The sequence below is a fragment of the Castor canadensis genome, chromosome 8, assembly GCF_047511655.1.
Source record: "Castor canadensis chromosome 8, mCasCan1.hap1v2, whole genome shotgun sequence".
NCBI classification, from domain to species: domain Eukaryota; kingdom Metazoa; phylum Chordata; class Mammalia; order Rodentia; family Castoridae; genus Castor; species Castor canadensis.
Genome location: NC_133393.1, coordinates 6100777 through 6123456, shown reverse-complemented (window position 1 = coordinate 6123456; position 22680 = coordinate 6100777). Strand labels below are relative to the sequence as shown.

The following is a 22680-nucleotide window of genomic DNA, read 5'->3' as shown; positions in this document are numbered from 1 at the left end:
AACCTGTGCAATCTAAGTTCTTTCTAGACACATAGTAACTTTGGAGTTTTGAAAGACTATCTGATTTAAGGATTCAACAAGAAACACTGATTTGATATTTTTGGTAGTATTGGGGTTTGAACTCAGGTCCTCACACTTGCTAGGCAGGCACTCTACCACTTGAGCCATACTCCCATACTGTTATGTTTTGTTTAAATTAACATAAGCTAAAGCCTCTTGGCATAATAACTTTCACTCTCACACAAAAAGAATGGAGGAAGATTGACAATGGCAGTTAGCCGAAATTTGTTCTTTAAGCATGAGTACTTTTGTGTCATTTATAAATAGGTCATGAGACTTTGATTTGCTCATTTGTTCATTAATCTTTTCATTTTCTTCATTCATTGAACATCTACTAAGTCATACTGATAGGCACAGGACATATGAAATTAAGTAAGACAGTGTTACGTTTTGAATATGAAATATCCCCCACTGGCTTGTAAGTTGAAGATGTGGTGCCCAGCTGGTGGTGCTGTTATGGGAGTTTGTGTAAACCTAAAAAGGTGAAGTCTAGCTGGGGGAGGTAGGTTACTGTGTTGTGCCTTTGAAGAGTATCTTGTGTCTCTCCTCTTCTCTCTCTCTCTCTCTCTCCACCCCCCACCCTGAGCTCCATGAGATGAATAGCCTCTGTCACATGGTTCTGCTATCGTGACACCTCAGGCCCAAAGCAATAGAGCCAGCTGACCATGAACTCCAACCTCTTTCCTTGTTTTAAGGTGTTCCATATAAGGTGGAATAAGACAGGTAGTCCCCCTTGCTTTTTCAACTTATTGCAGTCATGAAACCTGTATAGAATACATGGAATTGGTATTTAAATGCCACAAAAAGTAAACAGTAGCAGGTGGATGGGGGAAAAGACCATAATTTGAACTACACTACAATGGTGGGGAGTTTCCCATGTTTTTCCACTCTGGTATCCCATGGCCTGGTCTCAAGGCATTGAGAAGTGGGCACTGGCAAGGACAGAGAGCTCTGGGAGAAGGCCTTTAGTGCTGACTAAGGCCTAAGGTAATAGGGAAAAGGTGTCCTAAATTCCCCCATTTTCCTCATTTTTCTCTAATTTCTCACAGTCTATTCTGTGATGGCACCTGAGACTCAGGGAGAGCAAACTTCCTCTCTGCTTGGAAGAACTGTGGTACCAAAAGGGTGGCACAAATTCCTGTTTGTTTTTCCTTTGTCCTCTGACCACATGACTCCTGTAATAAAGAGTATGGTTCTATTTGTTTATTCACTTATTTATTTTTTCATGGCAGGGTCTCACTATACATACTAGGTTGGCCAGGAACTTGTGATCCTCCTGTTTCTGTCTCTTGAGTGCTGGGATTACAGACAAGCACCATCATGCCCAGTGAATTCTGATTCTGTTTTTGATGTTTGACTTGATAGTTGACAGATTTTTGGGCCCCACCATTTCCCTTTCTGCTTCACATCTGAGAGAGCAGATGCTCCTTTGGCACTGGTGGGAAGTCTAATCCATATAGGTTTTAGCCTCATGCAGGATGTCTCACCCCAGTCTCATTTCTGAGTCATCATAAAAACCAAGCTGGTCTCCTTTCTTGGCTCTTCCCAGCCATGTTCAGATCAGCCTGGAGGCCAACTTCATTCTCCCCAGAAAACTTCATGTGAGTGATAAACCTTTTCATGCCCTCCTGCCCCATGTGTGACATTATCAATCTTAGCACAGAAATCAAACTTGGAATGCAGGGTCTGTCTCATTTTTGCAAATGACCACAACAGCCCCCAAATGGGCCCAGTTGAGAAAGGGAACACAGAGGAGACTAAAACAAGGAAATTTCAGGGAACGAGGAAGTACCAGGGAGATCTTAGAGAGCAGGGAGCTTGGAAAGCTACCAACCAAGCTATTTAGCAACCTGGGTTTATTCCCATGCTATAAATGTATGAATCTGACCATACAGACTCTATGGTAGACTGTGAGAACTGAGCAGGAGAGAGATCATGGCCTCACTGCCAGACTGACCACTGAGTGGTATATATCCACTAGATCTGAGGAACACCACAAGAATCAAAACAGAACTGACATCAAAACCACAACCCACAGAAGACTGGTCAGAACTTGTAGCTTGAAGCCACTGGGTCAACTGTCTGATTCAACAAAAATGTCCATGTTCTATAGAATGTAATCCATTGGATTAAATAATTCCATAGGGTTATCATTTTTAAATGATTTTTAAAATGCACATGATGTAGTCCAAAATTACTCGGCATATAGAGAACCAAGGAAATATCAACTTTGATGAATATATACATGTGTTAAAATCTGTAACTTGTACAATAAAATGTTAGTATTATTGTATTTTAGTTTAAGAATTAAAAAATCCAAATGATGTTCTTTCCTTATAAGAAGTTTACTATTGAGTGTGAAATAAAATGACAAGGTTTAGTACCTATGATGATAGACTTATGGGTAGGATAATGTGAGATCACAGTGGGATACCTAACCTAGTTTATGAAATGAGGATCAAATTGAGATTGGCTTCCAGGAAGAAAAGAGTTTAGTTAAGTCTGAAAGAACAAGTAGATAAAGAGGAGGTAGAGAAGTACACATAAGTAAGGAGCAGCATGAACAGGGATATCAGAACAAGTGGGCACAGGAAACTGAATAAACAGTTCTGATTTGTTGAGTTACTTGCTTTCAGGCAGGGAGTTGCAGAAAAGAATGGCGGAATGCCCAGGACCAGTCATGGAAGGTTTCAAATACCATTATATGCCATGTTCACCCTATAAGTCAGCCTATCAGGCGTCTGACGGTAGTACTGTCAAAATTAACACAATGGTCATAGTGTAACCATGGCACCATTTTGGGCCTTGGTTTCTTTTGGCAGAAACTTGGTATGTGCCAATGTATGTATGGTCTTTCCTGTTTCCCAGACTCCCTTCCAATTAGATTGCTGAGTGATGAAGTCTGCCTGGCTCTGAGTGAATGTCATTCACTTGGATGTCTACAATATCCAGGATGACTTTCCTGAAGTCTCTTCCCCTTTCACATTGGCCTCAGAGGCTGTAAGTCAAAGGGACATGAGATTAGAAGGACGGAGCCTAGGTCACTGATTCATCCACTTGGAGGAGAGTTCCTGACTAGGGACAGCCATGAAGGAGTCTGCACAAGTATACAGTGTACTTTCCTTGAGTGAGCCACTGAGATTTCATAATTTGTTAATGAATCATAGTGCAGCCTATCTGACTAATGCTACCTCTCCATCTCCATATCAACAGCATGGATAGCCTCCCTTCAAAGTCTTTTCTGGCTACATAAATCTAACTTAATCAGTATTGAGAAAGCCCTGGTCATCTGGGTTCTTTGTGCTTTACCCAAACTCGATTAATCTTGCCTGTGTTCTTCCTCTCCAGGATACTTCTATATCTTAGAAGATTATGACATATAGCATGAAATAAGCTCTCAAACCTCACCTACTGTAGCTTACTTTCTAGCTCCTGACTCACCTTTACAAGTGGTGGCTCAGAGTCTGGATGAAAACCTCCAGTAACTGAAAAGTTATTGTTCTAACTGTACAAAATTTCTTTCTCCCTTACATTTTAAAAAAGGAAATTGCCCTGTTCATAATTCCTAATCCCCATGGATTATGTCTAAGGTCTCCCTCCCACTATTTTTTTTTTGTTGTTTGTTTTTTTTGAAACAGGGTCTTGCCATGTAGCCCACCCAGGTCTTGAACTCATGATTCTCCTGTTTCTGCCTCCTGAGTGCTGGGATTACAGATGTGAGCCACCATGCCCTTTTTTTTTTTTAACTTTTCAAATGAATAACTAATAATTCCATTAAATGAAAGAGTATTAACTCCATTTGGGACATCTTCTTTATAAGTAAGAGTTCCTTTTTTTTAGCCCCACTTGGTTGTGCATGCTATAATCCTAGCACTTGGGGGGAGGTGGAGGCAGGAGGATTATGAGTTTGAGGCCAGCCTTGGCTACAAAATGAGTTCAAGATCAGCATGGGCTACAAAGTAAGACCCTGTCTCAAAACTCTTTCACACACACACACACACACACACACACACACACACACACACACACAAGTTCCTTTTCCCCATACACAATGAACTATCTATTTAATAGGGTTGTAAGGCCTGTGTGTGATAGTTCAGTAATTTCCATGTGCCCACTAGTAGAAAATTCTCTCTTTGGGAGGATCTTCTCCATAATGTCAAGGTCAGGGTCTGACAATTAGCCACAGCAGTCTGAAAATTCAAGTCTTTGGAAGCTTTGAGCCAATCTATGCATCCATGGAGAATCTGAAGCCACAAACATCTTCCAAAAGTCAATTCAGTGAAAAAAGGAAACCGAAGTGGATAGCTTCATCTGGCTGGAAAGTTTTAACAAAGCCATTTGCGCCAAGGGACTGTCCAAGGCAATGGCTGTTATACAGCTCATAATGCTAGATAGTTAAACACATTCCACAAATGGAAAAATTGGTGAATTGGACTGCATCGAAAAATTCCCAGCTTTTATCTGCAGAGGACTGCTGAGAGAATGAAAATAAAAGTCACAGACTGGGAGAAAAGATTTGTACATCATATATGTAACAAAGGATTAGTATTTAGCAAATATAAAGAACACTCAAAATTCAACAGCAAGAGAAAAAACAAGCAAAAAATGAATGGTGGCAAATAAGCCCAATACAAGAAGTCATTAACCAGTGGGGAAATGCAAATTAAAACCACAGTGTAACATCACTACATACCTTTCAAGAGGGCTAAAACAGGCTGGGCTGGGTGACACATGGCTGTAATCCTAACACAGGGAAGGCTGATGTGAGTTCAAGTTCCAGGCTGCATAGTGAGATTGAGGTGACCCTGGCTTACATAATCACTCACAAGGATGTGTGAGATATAAATTAGTGACACCATCAAATGTTGGCCAGGATGCAGAGAAAACTGGATCTCATCCACTGCTGGTAGGAATGTAAAATGGCATAGCCACTCTGGAAAACAGTTTGACAGTTTCTTAAAATACTCAACACATCTTTACCCTCTGCCCAATATTTCTCCTCCAGGGCATTTATCCCAGAAACAAAAACAAAAATGCATTTTTACAAAAAAATGTACATAAATATTTCTATCAGGTTTACTTCTGATCGCCCCAACTTGGGATCAACCGAGAGGGTTAAATGTGCTATGGTCACATCATAAAAAATGATGTGACCTTTTCAGCAATGAAAAGGAATTAGATATTGATAGATGCCACAACCTGGATAGACCCCCCCCAGAGAATTATGGTGACTGAAAAAAAAACCAACTCCTCAAAGGTTTCATGCTGTGTGATTACATATATATAACTTCCTCAAATGTAAAAATACAGAAATAGTGGTTGCTAGAGCTTGGGGAGGAGGTTGGAGTGGGTGGAGAAGTGGGTGAGGTTATAAAAGGTGCACAGGAGGGAGGGGTCATTATGGTGCTGAAAATGTTCTGTGTCTTGAGTGTGTCAGCGTCAGTAACCTGTTTGTGATTCCTGTTTGGAATATATTACCATTGGAGGAATCTCTGTATTATTTCTTACAACCACCTGTGGGTTGACAACCATCTTCATATAGCAAGATTAGTTTTAAAAACACTTCTCAAGCCTGGGTTGCTGCCTATACCTATTAAATTGTAATATTTGGGGTGAGACACCATCAATACTTTTCTTAAGTGATTCCAATGGGGAATGAATTGGGGAAATCACAGAGCCGGGTATCTCAGAAGCCGCCAAGAAGAGCTTTTTTTGTAGTGCTGGTTTTCAAACTCAGGGCCTTGCTCTTGCTAGGCAGGCACTCTTCCATTTGAGCCACACCCCCCAGCCTTTTTGCTTTAGTTATTTTTGGGATAGAGTCTCGAATTTATGGGCTGTAATCCTCCTAGTCATGCTTTCTGCAAAGCTGAGATCACAGACATATGCCACCATATCCAGATTTTATTGGTGGAGATGGGAGCTCATGAACTTTTTGCCTGGGCTGGCTCTGAACCACTGTCCTCCCAATCTCTGCCTTCTGAGTAGCTAGGATTATAGGCTTGCACTGCTGTGCCTGGCTCCAAGGAGACCTTTTAGAAGGGAAAGGAACAAAAACATTTCCTAAATTCTATCTATGGAGATGTTTTTGTAACAGGGAACAACGAAAACCATCCTGTTACATTTTGGCTACAGCTCCAGTCAATGGGAAGGAGATGCCTTGGACATTCCTTGCTCATCCCACAGGCTTCTAGTCTTAAAGCTTCAAAAACTGAAAACTTACACCTAGAAGCCAGCCTTATTAACTACTTCATAACTGGTATATCTCACCAAAAATATTTTAAAAAGCCATTTCATAAATACTGTGATTTCTTCTTTGTTAAGTCTACTCTGAGCTGGGTTATACACTTGCCTGGCTAAGGTATCACAGGTGTGTTGTTCTGTACTGAAAGTAACACTCCACCCACACCTGGCTGGCATTTCAGCTCTTTTAACATTCACTTCCCTGCTTTCCAAGAAATTTCTTAGAGATCCCACTTAAACTTGTCACAACAAGCACCCTCTGTAGTGCAAACTGTAAAAAGGAAGGAGAGAGAAAGCAATCGAATCTTTCTGCTCAGTAAACTTGCACACAGTTTGACCTCTACCCTGACTCCCACACAACCTTGAGAGCATTTCTAGAATGTTCTTCACTCACCTGATAGCATTATCATAGTCTGTTTTTTGGCTTAAGCCTTATCTTTTTCTTTTAGATTAAGAACACTGTTAACTGCAGTAGTAGAGTTACATTAATGCAGTGACAGGAGGCAACCTTATCACGTGATATCTGCTTTTCCTCTAGGATGACATTTTTTTTTATTGCACAAAGGTTCATTTTCTCAACGAGGCCTAGGGGAGAAACACAAATTAACCCTATGCATCAAGGCTTCTCTCTTATCAAGTCAACTTCCTGTTTGATTTTTATGCTCCAAGTATCACAAGTACAGCAGTTGGCTCCATACAGACTAAGGAAAGACTAAGCTGCCTTTGGTACTTGTTTTTGTTTCCAAGAAATCTCTTTTTTTTTCTTTTTGTGGTACTGAGGTTTGAACTCAGGGCCTTCACCTTGAGCCACTCCACCAGCCCTTTTTTGTGATGTGTTTTTCCAAGATAGGGTCTCTTGAACTGTTTGCCTTGGCTGGCTCTGAACCACGATCCTCCTAATGTCTGCCTCCTGAGTAGCTAGGATTACAGGTGTGAGCCACCGGTGCCCTGCAAGAAATCTCTTTGGATTAAGATGAAGCTGTCTTGTCTGTGTACTGTAGTGAGTGTGTGTAAGTCCATGTGTCATAGACAAGAGCTTGATTCTTTTATTGGTAAGCAAAACAGAAGAGTGGGGAGTCATTTAAGACAGAGGCTCTTCTGGACTTTAATGCACAGACATGTAACATTAAATTCAGTTAATGACAACCAATGAAAAGCAAGCTGCACACAAAGATTACCTTTTACCCCATGATGTAAAGTTTCCACTCAGCAACATCTGGAGACCATACAGTCCAGATGACTTCCTGCTTGGAGGCAGGAAGCCACACTCAACCCTGGCTCTCTGTGAACCCAGCTTGTTGTTGAACCATTCACTCTGCTTCTAATTCACAGTGCTTCAGATCCAAATTCTCTCACTTTGTTCTCCAAGTCACGGAGCCCTCTCCACACCCATCCCTCTGCTGAAGCCATTCCTGTTGCACAAAATGTGGTCCCCTGGCTTCTGACCCATTGGCTCCCACTCAGGATCCAGGTCTCAATACTATCCTTCCTATATCCCCGTCTCCTACTCCAGTGTTAGTCTCTGACTTGGCACCCTGTATATGTCTCAGTCCTACTCCAGGAGCTGACATTTAATAGAAAAATATCTGTGAAATTAATAAATGTTCCTTCAAAAATTAACAAGTACTTTCTTCAACCAAAAAAAGAACCTAAGGAAAAAAAACCCCAGATATCACACCATTGCTTTACTGACATTTTAATGACGAATATTTTTAGTAAAAAACAGACATGTATAGATAATCAAACACAAAGAATGTATTGAGTAGCTCAGTCATTCCAAGTCAGAGGCTGCCTTCTAACACTGACAAGGAGGTTGTTCTCATAGAACTTAAGTTGGTGTCACACTGAGTGGCTTGTGAGCCTGACCTGACTATCCCACTTCACATCTGTTCCTTCCTGGCAACACTTACGTCATCTATTACTTGTCCCATTCATCTGCCCAGTAGGCACCTCCACTGCTTTATGAATCCTGCTGATCTGCTCAACTAGCTTTTAAGCTCCCGGAGAACGGGCACCAGTGTGTCAACAGTAACAGCAAATTCTACTGTGTGCTGCCTAGTGCCTGTCATAATGCCGCATGCTTCCCTGTGTGACAATGCTTGCTGGAGGGGGTTAAGAAAGAGTAGGAGAGGGGGTGAATTTGATCCAAGTACATTATATGCATGTTTGGAAATATCACAGTGAAACCCTTTTGCACAATTAATATATGGAAAGAGAGAGAGAGAGAGGGAGAGAGAGAGAGAGAGAGAGAGAGAGAGAGAGAATGAATAATATGTATTATGGGGCCATTCTTTTAAACTCAGGCAGAATGATCACAGAGCCTGCACACACTCTTCTCAAACCTTCTTTGGACTGCCTTTGGGGAACTGCCTGTTACCTCCTCTGTAACATGGGAAGGGTAGCAGTATCTGCCTCAGATACTATAGTACATTACCTCTTCTGGGATATTTCCTGGGAGGCCGACTTCCCATGATACAATCACAGTGGACGGATTTCCTAAGATGAGACTTTCAGCACTAAAACTGGGACTGCAAGCCTTCCTGGGACATGGGACTTTCAGTGCTAAAGCCAGGGCTTTACAAGATGCCTAGAGCAACCTCTGGCACACAGTAGATCCTCGTTAACGTTAGTTGTTTGTGCTGCTATTGCCATTGCTCATGATAAAGTCCTGTGTCCCAGGAAACCCCTCAGATCCAGTTGTAGCATGAGAAAGTCTTGGGGCTGGGCAAAAGTTCATCATGGGTCCACATGGCTGGCCTTGGTCAGGGAACCTGCTTGTGTTCTGATAGTCACTCTACTGCCCTGCTTTTCTTTCAGAGCCCACCGCAAAGTCCCCTTTATGTCCTGTAATTGCTCCCCCGTCCCCGTTACAGTATTTTAGGAAACTGCACTCCTCCACTACAGGGTGTAGTGAAGAAATCGTGTGCCTTCTTCACACATTGTTCCACATAGGTCTTTGCCTTGTTTTCCCCTCTTGCTAAGCACAAGCTATTCTTAGCTCGGAAATAACTGGCAAGGCTAAAAAAGGCCTCCCTAGCTGGATGAAGCCCTGGCATCTGGTGCCTCCTGCTGCTTTTCCACGGGAAAAGCAAAGGACTGAGAAGAGCTTCATTCTCTTACCCGGGTCATAGGAGAAATCGGTGTAGAGGTGCTAACTTGACATTAGACTCGTTTACCCTGCCTTGGAATCACCCCTGTGACTTTTGGCTGTTTGTTTTGCCTTTGAAAAAACCGGTGTTTGCTTAATCATGCATTTCTCACTTACACTTACTTCCTTGATTTCCGGCTGTTTTGCTTTGGGGGTTCGAAGTTTGGCGAAGCGTGGTACTGGCACGCGGCGGTCGGGAGTGGACAGGCGGCCGTCTGGGGACCTTGGGGATCCTCCGCATGGTCCAGGCTCCCCCGCTAGCCGGAGCACAAATCTGCCCGGATTCAGAGCGCGCGCTTGCGGCCAATGGGACGCCGGAGCGCGGCTGAGTGCCACGCGGAACGAACCAATGATAATGCACTTTGTGCTATTGGGCCCGCCCCCCGACTTGGGCCTTATAAGGTCCGCCTGGCGCGCGCCGGAGCGCAAGTGGCGGCGGGAGGTGGTGTCAGCAGGTGACCGCAGCCGTCTGTGAGACGGCTGAGCGCAATCGGCGGAGGGGACAGCGCTGCCACCCAGAGCCTGCGCGGAGCCGCCCCCAGGGGAGGGCGAGGAGCACCTGCAGCAGTTGTCAGGTCCGTGCACAGCCTGCATGCCTTCCGGGTCCCTCCCTCTGTCCTTCCTCTCTTCCCTCCAGCTGGGTACCGAGTCACTGTCACACCATGGTCTCTGCCCCAGGAACATTGAGTTCCTAGAGAGAGACATCTGGGCCCCAGAGAAGAGAGAGCTGTCCCTTTTAGAAGACGGTTTTAGACTAACTTCTAGTGTCCGAAACGCCCAGGACCGTTGCCCTAGCTAGGTGTCTTTCTCTTCTCTCTCCCAGTCTGGGGGTGCTGTGGTCTTATTTAGCTTTGTGACCTTCAAGGCAGAGTGGACATATCGGGAAGAGGTAGTGCAGACTGGTGACTATCTTTCAGACACTTGATCTTTACTGATGTAGTAACAGCAAAAAAATAGTGGCTCTTCTGTAATCCTTCCAGTGAAAGTTTTCGGAGATCCAGCTCTTCCTAAACTTCGGGGGCTCAGACATGTAAGACTTTCTAATTTCTAACCTCATGGTTTCCTAGTAAGACCTCTTGTCAATAAATGTCTCACTTAAACCATTTCAGAAAAGTGTTCACTGGTGATCTGAGCAAATGTCAGCAAAAAGGACTTAGAAGACTGTTTAACCGATGTCTGAGAGACTCTTGACTGTACTGTAAAAATGGATCCCAACACCAGAAGATCAAGATGAAGGCAGTGTGGAGAAGGTATGCTGTGTACTCCGTCAAGGGTCACTGTGTATGGGATTTGATTTCTGAGAGAATTGCATGCCTGGATCGTGGACATGTGACTGGGGAACAGGGCCTGGGGGCTTGTTCTTATGCAGAGGTTTATGGGCTGGTCCACAGGCATTTAGTACCGGTTTATGTGCCTGTTTGGGGCACTGTGCTCATATGTGAGGATTCGAAAAGCATCCAAGGATAGCGTGATAACTGTTTTAGTGCCATCTGCAGAGTAAGGAACTAGAACTTAGGAAAGAATAGGTAAGTAGAAGAGGTCACACAGTGAGTAGGAGTGGGGTGACCAGGACTCTAACCCCTGCTCTCCTTGCTGCTTTAAATTCCTGCTGCTTTATTTCTGAAGCAATTGAGTCTTAGATAGGGATAGTCAAGATGGGAAAAAGGGTTGCAGTGGAAAAAGGCTCTAAGAAAGTCAGGACTGATTTGAATGTGTGTGGGTAAACTGGCTGGATTTCAGGTTTAGGGACAATTGAGAGGTCAGATGTGGGTAGAGTATGGTGTGTTTGGAGGGGATGACATATTTTGTATATGTCCCTGAGTAATGCTCCTAAGAAAGGTGGATGTGAATTAGTTCAGAGTCTGTCTGAGTCCCTTCTCAGAAGGAATCACCCTAGCTTTATCACTGAAAGTCCCCTGTCCCAGGAAACCCTACAGTACCAGTTTTAGTGTTGAAAGGCTCTTGTCCTAGGAAATCCTTTAATTGTGGTTATAACATGGAAAGTTCTGCTTCCCAGGAAACTCCTCCCTTCTGGATTTATCACCCAAAGTCTAAAACCCCTTAGTCCTCGGCAAATCTAGATAGTTGATAAACCTAATTGTTTTTTAAAACAGGTCTAGACCAGAAACTATAGAGCTGGGTTGCATAGCATGGACCTCAAAAAAGCCACAGCCATGAAGAAGGATCCACAAAGAAATCTTGATGAGGATGTGAACCCCCAAACCACCCAGAAGATAAGAGATCACTTTGTCAAGTCTGGGGAGGTGAGCATTTTCCCCAGGTGTGGTTTACATTCCCTGCTAGCCTTCTGATGCTCCCTCCTTCCTTCTTCTTTGCTTGGCTGACTGGCAGTCTCCACAGAGGGGCTTCTTTCCTCCTTTCTGGCCTATGAAGGGCCTTCTTTCCTGTGAGCTCCCTTCAGAACCTGAGCCAGGGGAGGCATTGGCCCTGAACTTTCTAACAAAAGACAAGGTTCTGTTTTCATCCTCTTTAATGTGTTCTGGAGAAGTTCATTGCCATCAGTGAAGCAAGGTAGGGAGCCTCACTTCTGTCTCTGGATAGCTAGGCCTTGGGTTATTGGGGGCTCAGTAGGGCCATCAGTCACCTCAAGGTTAGCACTGAAAGTTCTGTGGCTTCAAAGTCATTCCCTGGAATTGAAAGGTCCAGTGTTTGGCAATGAGTGTAGAAGTTTGGAAGAAAAATGCAAAACCCATAGATTTTCAACACTGTCTTTAGTGTCTTGAGGATGTGGCATAGATTATCCACTTTCTGTATGTTCTGTTGCCTGCTTTTTCTCTGAGCAGTGATACTGGCTATCATAATTTGCAGTTCAAGAAATGGTTATCCATGCATTATTGGGTCACTCGGAGCAATGTGATTTAAATATATCGCAACCATTCATATTGACAATCCATTTTTAACTTTGCCCACAGGTTATCTGTTACGTTGTGATTTTTTAAAAATGTTTGAAAATTGAAACATTATCTGATGTTTCTAAGACATCAGATAACGAATATGAAAATGATTATAATACCAATGCAAGCATGACCCTGTAACCAAAAAAGAAAGCTGTTTTAATAACAGATGGAAGTACACATATAACTGGATGATAAAAGTAATTACCTAAGTAGAGTACACTGAACGCTATGCAGAAAATAATTTGAAATTGCCATAGAAGGGAATGTGAAAGCTTTCATGGAGACTGAATCTCACAGATCAAGGACGAGACAGGCAAAAACTCCAAACAACAATTAAAGTATTTTCATTTTCCAAAAAGACACCTATGTTCAATGAATAACAACAACTGCTGAGTTAGCTCAGGCCTGCCACACAAACCAACATGCACTATTGTATCATTCCCTTGACGACTCCACAAAACTGAGTAAAGTTCCATTTCCTGATTTAGGGATTGTAACTAGAATATCCTGTGGGCTCACAAAAGTGGCAATCTTGATTACTGACGTATTGGTTTCTTACAATATATAGCTGACTTTGTCATATCTCCCCAACAATCATACTTCACCAGTACATTCATGGAATCATGGCAACAACAACAACAACAAAAATGTTCCCTCTAGCTCTGAGGTAATTTGACTTGAAAAATGGAGTTTCAGATCATCATCATGATTTCTGTGAGGATTTTAATGAGACCTCTGACATCATAAAGGAAAATATTGTTGATATTTTGTCTAACTATCAACTGGACCTGGCTCATCTACGTGCGTATTTATCAAGTGCTGATGTAAATCTTGGTATAGTCTATTCAACTTATGAACTTCTAGCCAAAGAAACTGAAAGGATCTTACTGGAACCATGTCCTGCACATCCTGACTAAAGTTCTGTTAAAAAAAAATAAAAGGCTATGATGCTGGGTGTGGTGGCACATGCCTGTAATTGCAGATACCAGGAGGTGGAGGAAGGAGGATCAAGATCTAAGGCTGGCCTGGACAAAAGTGGGAGACCCTGTCGAAAAAACAAACTAAAAGGCAAAACGACTGTGTGTGTGACTCAAATGGTACAGTGATTGTCTAGCATTCTTAGGTCCCCAAGTTCAGTCCCCAGTACCACAGTAAAGAAAAAAAAGCAGCCAAAGTGTGTGATTTGTGATATTGATATTTCCATTATGAGCATTTTTGGTTGCTTCCAGTTTCCTCAGTAGGTTTGGAAGCACTGTGAGACTTTCAACATCATGAAATGGAAGGAGATAACCTGTTTAAACAAGTGCCTACAGGATGGCTACCCTTGCTGCCAGCAATAGAAAAGATATTAAAATGTTGGCTTGCCAAAAAGTCATATTGTCAGTGTGAACAAGAAGAGTGTCCTTCTCAGATTTGGAAATATGTTGAGGTTGAGGGCGGTGGTAAGGAGCAGCATAGAGTAGATATTTGTAAGCTGATTGTGCAGAGCCCTCTGGTGATCTTTGAAGAAGCTAAAAGGAGCTATGAAGGATGGGCTGGGGCCAATGGCCCTGAGTTGTTCAATGTCATGGACAGGTTGAGATATAAGCTCAGACAGCAGAGAAATGATTTATTTTTGGGAAATAAGACTGTTTTGGAACTAAAAACAAACCTGGCAGCCAGGTTAAACAAAGACTTTCTCAATTTCCTTACTAAAATTGTCATTTATTTGGAGTTCGACTTTAATTTTACCAGTTCAGATTGTTTCTGTTCTCCTTGAGCAGACGTTTAGCTTATGCTCACATCCAGTAAGCTCAGTATGTTTAAAAGTGAGAGATATTTTAGACATGGAGAATGTCTATGATGAGTTTCTAGATGAACGGGTCCTGGTGACAAACAGCTGCCCTGTCAAAACAAGCCTGAGGATACAAAGTAGTGGGTGTATTTGGAGAAATGGAAACTCATCCTTAGCACTCTAAAAACTCCCTGTTGCTAGTAAGTAAAATCCTAAGCATTTCATGCTCAAACGCTTGCATTGGAGGATGTTTAGGCTGGTGTCTAAGCCAGGGCAGCCTGGCTTGAGAAGAGTGGAGCTGCAGGTCAGAGTGAGCCTCGCACCTGACTGTGTTCTGTTTACCATTGCATGAAGGAGCAGCTGGCTGCCTCAGGGCTACAGGCAGTTCAAGAAACTGTTATTGGAAGAGGACAGAAAGTGAAAATATTCTTCTGTGTCTAGAAAGAAATAGGTCACAGTTATTTTATTACTTAAATGTATGAAATGTCTGTTTAATTAGACGATTATATTCATGTTTTCCTTTAGATCTTATTTTGATATATACATCAAACATGTATCCATAGCATTTTAGTACACCAGCATGTATTGAAATTAGAATCAAACTATATATACATATAAATAATATATGTATACTACTTTGTACAATTTTTTTGTGGCACTGGGATTTGAACTCAGGGCCTCATGATTGCTAGGCAGGCGCTCTACCACTTGAGCCACTCTGCCAGCCCTGTATACTAATATGTATATAGGGTTGCTTATTCAAAATTTCTTTTACTGATGAGCAGAGGCCTAAATGATAAGTAGCCACATGGTATCTGAAAGGGAAGAAGAATCAAGGATATGAAGTGGACTTTTTATTTTTATTTTCCTTTTTTTATTGTTGTGCTGGTGGGGAGTACATTGTGGCATTTACAAAAGTTCTTACAACATATCAAATGACTTTTTAAATTTAACATGAATAAGTCCCTTGTGATATGATTTTTATGAATCAATCTTCCAAAACCAGGATATTGAAAGAGCTGAGACAACTAAGTTTCTGAACTGTTGATGGTGAGGACTAGGTTCAGGATCCCAGAGCATTCACCAAGGGTGAACATCCAGGGAGGCCCTGCCTGAGCAGCCAGTTGACCAGCCTCTTGGGCTCCTGACCTTGCTTCTCCTTTCTCTGATTCTGTGTACAGCCTATCATCACTGGAGATTTGGAGTTCTGCATTTGGGATCTATAAATCAGAAAGGGCCGGAGGATAGAAATCGGGAGATATGAGAACATAAATGGGAAAAAGAAGTTTCTATTTTCACTAACCCCTAATTGAAACTTAGCATTTCTTTCCATTAGGAAAATAGGCAGTAAACATACTGTATATATACCTTTGTCTGTCAACACTAAGAATCTCATATTCACATGTTATATATATATTTAAATACTTTCTATGTGTAGTATTACTTTGAAATTATGATAAAATTAGACCTTTCACTAGATTATGTCATCTTATGTTCACAAAGTAGTTTCCTTTGTAATCTTAGGTATTTTGTCTTGTACGTTACTCCAGAATGCCAAAAGCACCATCTTTCATATTGGGAGTTGAGAGTCTCTGCTGTGGACCTTGAACAAACAGCTTTACAGGTAGGCACAGGTGAATAGACTTTGCTGCACCCTCACCCTGTGCTCCAGCCTCACCATTCACTGTGCAGGGTTGAGAGGACATGGTCCCTTTGTCTAAGGACCATTCTGCTCCTCCATGATCAAGAGTACACAATTCCCATAGTGTACAGAGAGTTGTTCTTTTATGTTTAAGTGAAATGAGTTGAGTAGGAATATCCTGAGGCTGTTTACACCTCTAATACTTTAGCAGTAGAGTGGAAGGAAATCTCAAAGCATCTAGTCTAAGCCACATCTAAATTACTGAGGCTGGGAGTGTGGCTCAGTGGTAGAGTGACTGCCTAGTTTGCAGGAGGGCCTGCCTTCAAATCCCTAGCACATTATAAAAAAAAACAAAACAACAACAACAAAAACCAAACCTTTACTTCAGATACTGACCCTGAGCTCCAAGGGAAGTTATTTACCCAGGTCACATCATTTGAATAATAAGGCATTCTGAGAGGGTTTTAGTTTTAACTCAGAATAGGTAAAGTGTTTTGAGGGTCTCAGGAGACCGGGGAGGAGACTGGGACCAGGATGGACATAGAAGGGCAGCTGGGAGAACTCAGAGTCAAATGTCAGGCACCACTTCCTGCACATCCCAGTGTCTTCCATCAATTCTCCTGTGAATCTTCAGGGATTTTATTAACTCCCTAGGACCAAGAGTTAGATGCAGTCACACAACTTCCTTGAAGTGGTTTTATGTTCAAAGAATAGATTCAACAAGTTTCACAAGACTTGCTGTGTACCTTAGCTGTGTATCTTTCTTTCTTTGTTATTCTGAAGAATTCTGCTGTTATCCCAGCCCCACAGAATCCTAGAGCTGTTTGGTCCTGAGGAGTGCTTTCTTCAAATCCCAGAAAGTCTGCCCTGTGAGGAAGAGTGGCTGCATTTAGCCTAGAAGGCAAAACTGAGTGAGATGAAAATTCACCAGAAGGCACAATTTCAAGTCAAGTCCTGGGGACAGAACAGCTTATCCCGGACTGGACAAGATTGAAAGTGCTCTCCGACTCAGATTCCACACTGTCCTCCTCTGTATCTAAGCCCAGCAATTGTGGCCTGAAGTGAAAAGGCAGAATGTTCTCTCTCAGCCCCATCTACATCACCCCACTGATGGCGTGACTGAAGGATCTTTGGGGTTTGAAACCAGATAAACTTGGGTTCTGACTTTGGACTTCTCTCTCTGAACTTCATCTCCCTCCACGGAAAATGGGGACAGTCTGCTAGACAGCGTAAAATGCTAGGTTCCGTAGAGGTCCCACAAATGTCCCTCAAATGATAAATGAACCTCTACACTTTTAAAAATCTTTTCGCCTTCAGGGATCCTTGCTTCCTAAACATGCGTCCTGCGAGTGCCAGGCAATCCAGCAGGAGGCAGCACAGCCCAGCCCAGGCTCCTAGCCTGGGCCAAAGGCCGAGTGGAGGAAAGCAAATGACAGATCCGCCCGCCTCCGGGGAGCAGCGGAACGTGGGCTTCTGCGCTGGGCAGGACCGAGGGAGGGGTGGATTTGGGGGCGGGGGAGCGCGGCGCATGCGCACAGCGGGACAAGAGGCCCGGCGCCCGGCTCTGCGCTGCCCGAGCCCACTGCGCAGGCGCGGAGGCCGCTGCGGGAGTCTGGTTCTGCGCTCGCCCGCCGGGGTCCCCACTTCTCCCTTCCGCAGGGAGGACTGGGGCTGCAGGTGAGAGCTCTCATCCCACAGTGGAGACTTTCCTGCCCTAGATTGTCTTCCAAAGCCACAGAAGTAAAAGGGCCTTTGCCGCGCCCCCTCCCCCACTGGAATCCCTACAGCAGAGGACCCTGGGGGGGTTGGGGGGGTGGGAATTGTGCAGGGGTTGGAGTCTTCCCAGCACCAAAACCTCATTGTTTTTCATGGCCAAGGAACCCAAGGGTAGGTAATTGTTTACTCTAAGCGAACGAAAATGCTTTGCATATAATAGTTTGCAAAAAATCTCTCTCTGAATTCCCCAAATTTTGGAGGACTTGGGTCTGATAACAAGGCAAGGCCTCGTCACCTGGTTTTGTAGGCAGTGCAGTAAATCTCCGTGCTTCATTGCACCCATGTTGCTTTTTTGGACGTTTACAAGGCTCTCTGAGCCTAGAAACTGCTTGCAAGGATTGGGGTTAGATTTGTTTTGTTTTATTAGAACAACACTTAGTTCACTAAAGAGGTTAAGGGACTGTGTGGTGCCCGGAAATACAGCTGGGAGTAGTAGGGGTTCGATAGGGCGTCTTCAGGCAGAGTTGTTGCTTTGATGCATTCATGCATCCCTTCATCCTTGGTAAAAGGGAGTGTGTTGTCGAGAGGGTTACAGGAACCACTGGGGGACTCAGGATGGAGAGGAAAACTGCCTTTCACACTGATGCTTCTCTTTAAGAGAAAATTAAGTCCCCGGATTACAACCCCATGATGAATGATCTCTCTCATGAGCTTCAGATCTGTAGGAAGGGTGTTTTCCTGACTTGTCAGGTACCTAAGACTGAATATATTCCATACTGTCCCTCATTCCTCCCACCTCCCTCAGCACACAGGCTGTAACTGCTGCAGTGGTCTCTGGCTCAGGGAAGGGTGTCATGATCCCAAAATCCCTACCTCTCCTGCTGGTCTGAGCCAGAGACCTAGGGATGAGTCACCCCTGCTACATCACTGCTTTGCTCCCCACAGTGGCTTTTGATTCTTACCTCACGAACCTCCCTTGTTCCACCCTCATTGCCATTTCTCCAGGCCAGGCTACCATCCTCAGTTAAACTCTTGCTTAACTTACTGTGCCTCCATCTCCCAGCCAGGATGCACTTTCTGGGTTCAGACCTGATTGTGAAGCCCACTTCGTTAATCCTTCACTGTTAGGGTAGAACCAGGCTCTCTTTTCTGTCTCAGATGGATGAACAGCCCTGCGTTTCTCACCACACCCTCGCTTTTCACAACTCCCTTGCATTTCCTTTTATTCTGAGAACAAACCATGCTCTCTTGTACCAGGAGGCCTTTTCTCAAAGTCCTTCTTCTACCTGGTATCCTGGTTAATAGGCTCATTCCTGCTTTCCTCAAGGTCCCCACTGGGACCCTGCTTCCTCTGTGTGTCCTTCCCTAGGCCTCCAAGCCTGTCAGATGCCTGTCCTCTGAGGACTTAGTCAGCACTTGTCTCCTGGTGTGCTGCACTGCAGGTCCTGGGAGACCAAGTCATATCTGGGGGCTTTCTTGATTCCTCCTGCTTGCTCAAAGAAGGTGCTCAATATGTAGTTGTCAAGTGGAAATGAGTTTAAATACAAATAGTGATAGGGTATACAGTTCATTGAATGTCTGAATCACAAATCATTCTGCCTCATTTGTTTTCTCATTGTCCTGAATTAGTAATGACTTATATACTTCGAGCTTAAAAATAGGTGTAAGGGTCAAGTAGTTATTAGCACACCTATTTGCTTTAAATATTTTAAAAGTGTTTTTAGTATTCTAAATATGTTTTTAATCCACACATAGTAATCATACATATTTAAGGAGTATAGTATAACATTTCAGTACATTCATTCAATGTGTAAAGATCAGGTCAGTGTAATTTGCATAACCATGATCTCAGACATTTATTATTTTTTGTGCTAGTAACTTCCACAGCCAGGGTCCGAAGTTTCTTCTTCCCTCAGCCTCTACTTCTGCTTCCTATGGCTGATGGCTCCAGTGCTGCTCCCACTACCATCTCCTGCTGTCACAGGTGCTGTTGTTGGCTTCAGTGCTGTTCCTGCTGCTATTGTGGGCACCCCTGTCAGCTCTGCCACTGCTTCCACCACTGATTGGCTGCTGGTGTTAGCTCTGCTTCTTGGACCCTTGCACTACTACATCAGCTACACTATTACTGATGACACCCGAAGTAGGCAAGAAAGACCACTTGAGCCTTCATAGGAACAAATGCTGGCAGCACAGGAGGGTGTCTCCTGGCTGAGTCACAAAGCTCACTGGACAGCCCCCATATACAGCCAGAAAGAAGGTGTGACATGTATCTGCACCAATCATGGCAGTCCCCTCATGTAAATGAAGGACTGTTGCTACCAACCACGGCACAGGCACATGCACTGTCACCAGCATGGCTGTCTCTTATGCAAATGAAGGACTGTGTTTGCACTATCACAAGTGACCCATCCCTGGGTCACCGGGGAAGTGATCCTTCTCTGGCATGGGTGGGAGAGGCTTCAGGATCTTCTAGAATTCACTGAGGCTTGTGGTGGCAAAAAGACAATGCAAGCTGTTTGCTGGGGTGGTGACTTCAACAGCCAGAGTTGTGTTTTGGGTTCAAAGCCGCTGATGCTGGCATGAGGACAGTCCAGCTGCCTGACTGGTGGTCCTTCACTTAAGTCAGCCAGGCTCCAGGAAAGGATCTAACAGCTGTCAATAGGGAGTTAAATTCCCACAGGCCCTAACATCTCAGCACATTTAAAGGGGAAAAAAATAAACAATACAAGTAGTGGTTAGAATAAAGGCTTATCATTAAAATTAACAGTACTTTGATGGAATTTCACAGTATTTCTAATAATGCTTAGCTCCTGCCCTAGAGCCACAGGGAGATGTGGGTCCCTACCCTCTGTTTCATTGGTCCTCAGAAGCATAGATGATGGTGAGAGCCCCAGGGCTGAGTGGAAAAACCTTGATTTGAATCCAGAAGTTCAAGTGACCCAACACTCAGTGTGTGAGCCGGGGCAGGTGGTTCTTTCTCTGAACTTCCTGTACTCATCAGTAAATAGGATGCCAGAAGCTAATTCCAGGGTGGTTGTACAGGAATGACTTCTTCCTACATACTGACTGTGAATGAGGAATAGGTGTGTGACACATGGGAAATTATCTAATCTCTGTTGGTCTCATTTTCTGTCGACTCAGCAAAACTTTGTGGTAACCTTTGTCCCAGCCTTGGCCTGGCCTTTGGAATGAAACGAGAAAGTTACTTACAATGTTGAGCATTATGGTAAAAATTCATTTCTCTTTGTAGCATGATTCTTAGTGACTAAGAGAGCTAAGTGTGAGGCTTTGAATAACTTGACTGTGTGTCCCTAGCAGTTAAGACACACACCTCACATATTAGTGTGAGTTTGACTTTGCCTTCCTTTTACTGAGTCATGCCACCTCCATTTCCCTGGAAAGAGACTATAATAGGTCATTCTCATTCTCATTCTGTAGAGTTGATCCACTTTCAGCCTACTGAAAGTATACTAGTTTCCTAACAAACTTTGCTAGTACTTTCATTACAGAGGGAAGGAAGGAAGGGAGGGAGGAAGGGAGAGAAAAGTGTGATGTACAGACTCTCCAATTACAAGACTAGTGAGTTGATTAAATATGTTTGTAAAGGATTTCATACCTTTTAAAGGTTCCATTTTTGTGTGTCCTACATTGTAAAATGTAGACCATCGAAACATTTAAAGTGTAAAATTCAAGTCACACATAACTTTTCAGAAATACATCTGTTGGGACAAAAACATTAAACTCAACAACAATATTTTGTGAAAAGAAATTTAATGTTTTATAACAGGGCTCTGGGTTTGAAGAGAAATGTAGCTGTTTTTCCCCACGTCCTGGCATTGGTGCTCCTGCTTTCAGTGAGTCTTTTGTGTTTCTGTTTACACTCACGATACTGTTAGTTTTGTTCCTCTGAGGCACTGTTGATTTTCATTCTGATTCTTTGCCATGTTTTACCTCCCAGGAAGCCTGAGACAGAGTAAGGACTATCAAACTTCCTTACTGGACTCCATCAGTGTATCTCTTGCAATGACCAAGTGAGCATGCACACATCCATACACACAACACACACATAACTCAAACGAGAACCTCATCAAACATTACCCTTTCTGTGCTCTGATACTGTTTTCTATTTCATTTTTTTAAATTAGTGGATTTCACAATCCTCTGAAGAGTTGCCAGGCGTATTGGAAAATCACTGGCATAGAAAATAAAGCCTAGACTTTGTTTTTGAACAAGAGTGACTTTGTATCCTGCCTGGTACAGCACTTCACTGGGCAAGTTGCTCTAGAAACTCTAGTATCCCCAACTGTAAAATGAGGAGTCCTCAGAGGTGATTTTTGTTTTTAAAACATAAAATGAAGCTAAATTTGTGTGAATACCAGGGTGTGTCTGACATTGAACAAATGTTTCTCCATTCCATATTCTGTGAAGTGGATGCAGTAACATCCCTTTTACTAGGTTATACAATGAAATACAAGTAGCAGAGGTAGAACATAGAATCCAAAGAAGCAAGCATTGCCTGTCTGTGCAATGAATTGGATCTGTTGGCTAAAGTTGAACAATTCTTGAGGCCTAATTTTTGCGTTTTGATCAAATGCAGCCTAATGGCCAAAGGGCTGAGTAATGACTGCTCCTCCTGGTCCTGCTGTCACTGATACCTCTGATTTCAAAGCCCTGACAAGCTCACAGGCTCTTCACCTGTGTGCATTGAGACCATCCTTGTTTCAGTTCCTCATTGTGATTTTTTCATGGCATTCATTGACTTTGATGTGGACATTGCATTTAACTTCTTTGGTGTTCAGTTCCATTAATTGAAAATGGAGATAATAACAACTAGGTCAGGGAGCTATGATGAATATTAAAGACATTATGTATCAAGAGACTAGAACTAGAGTGGGACCAGTAGTAGGTTTTCAATTAATCCTCTAGTTCTTCCTTTTCCTTCTAACTCCTGTGCATGCATTATTGCCATTCATTAACTTGCCAAGAGCAGTCATATTTTAACCAATGGGGATACGAGTCTGAGGGTGCCTACTGATTGGGTAGCAATTTAGATTAGTGAATATGTTCCAGGAACTTCTCCAGCCCCTCCATAAAGAAGGCAGATACTTCTTCAGTGTGTCTATCCATCATAAAGTACCTTTGATACCATGGTTTGTTTCATTCATCTGTTTACATTTAG

The 22680-nt window shown here is 43.2% G+C and overlaps 1 protein-coding gene across 6 annotated transcripts in view; it reads left to right on the top strand.

The window, feature by feature from the left end:
* Nucleotides 1–9865: 9865 nt before the first annotated feature.
* Nucleotides 9866–22680, top strand: part of LOC109695349 (glutathione S-transferase alpha-3) — a 28432-nt gene continuing 15617 nt past the window's right edge. For 2 of the 6 annotated variants that reach the window (XM_074081951.1, XM_074081948.1), the window contains exons 1-3: nt 11575–11715; nt 15694–15767; nt 16588–17462. In XM_074081951.1, the coding sequence (XP_073938052.1) occupies nt 17065–17462 (398 nt within the window). In that variant the 5' untranslated portion in view covers nt 11575–11715; nt 15694–15767; nt 16588–17064. Of the gene's footprint in view, nt 10027–10121; nt 10482–10560; nt 10702–11565; nt 11716–15693; nt 15768–16587; nt 17463–21288; nt 21356–22680 lie in introns of those variants that run through there. The other 4 variants (XM_020177808.2, XM_074081941.1, XM_020177811.2 and 1 more) reach the window with 4 other exon arrangements.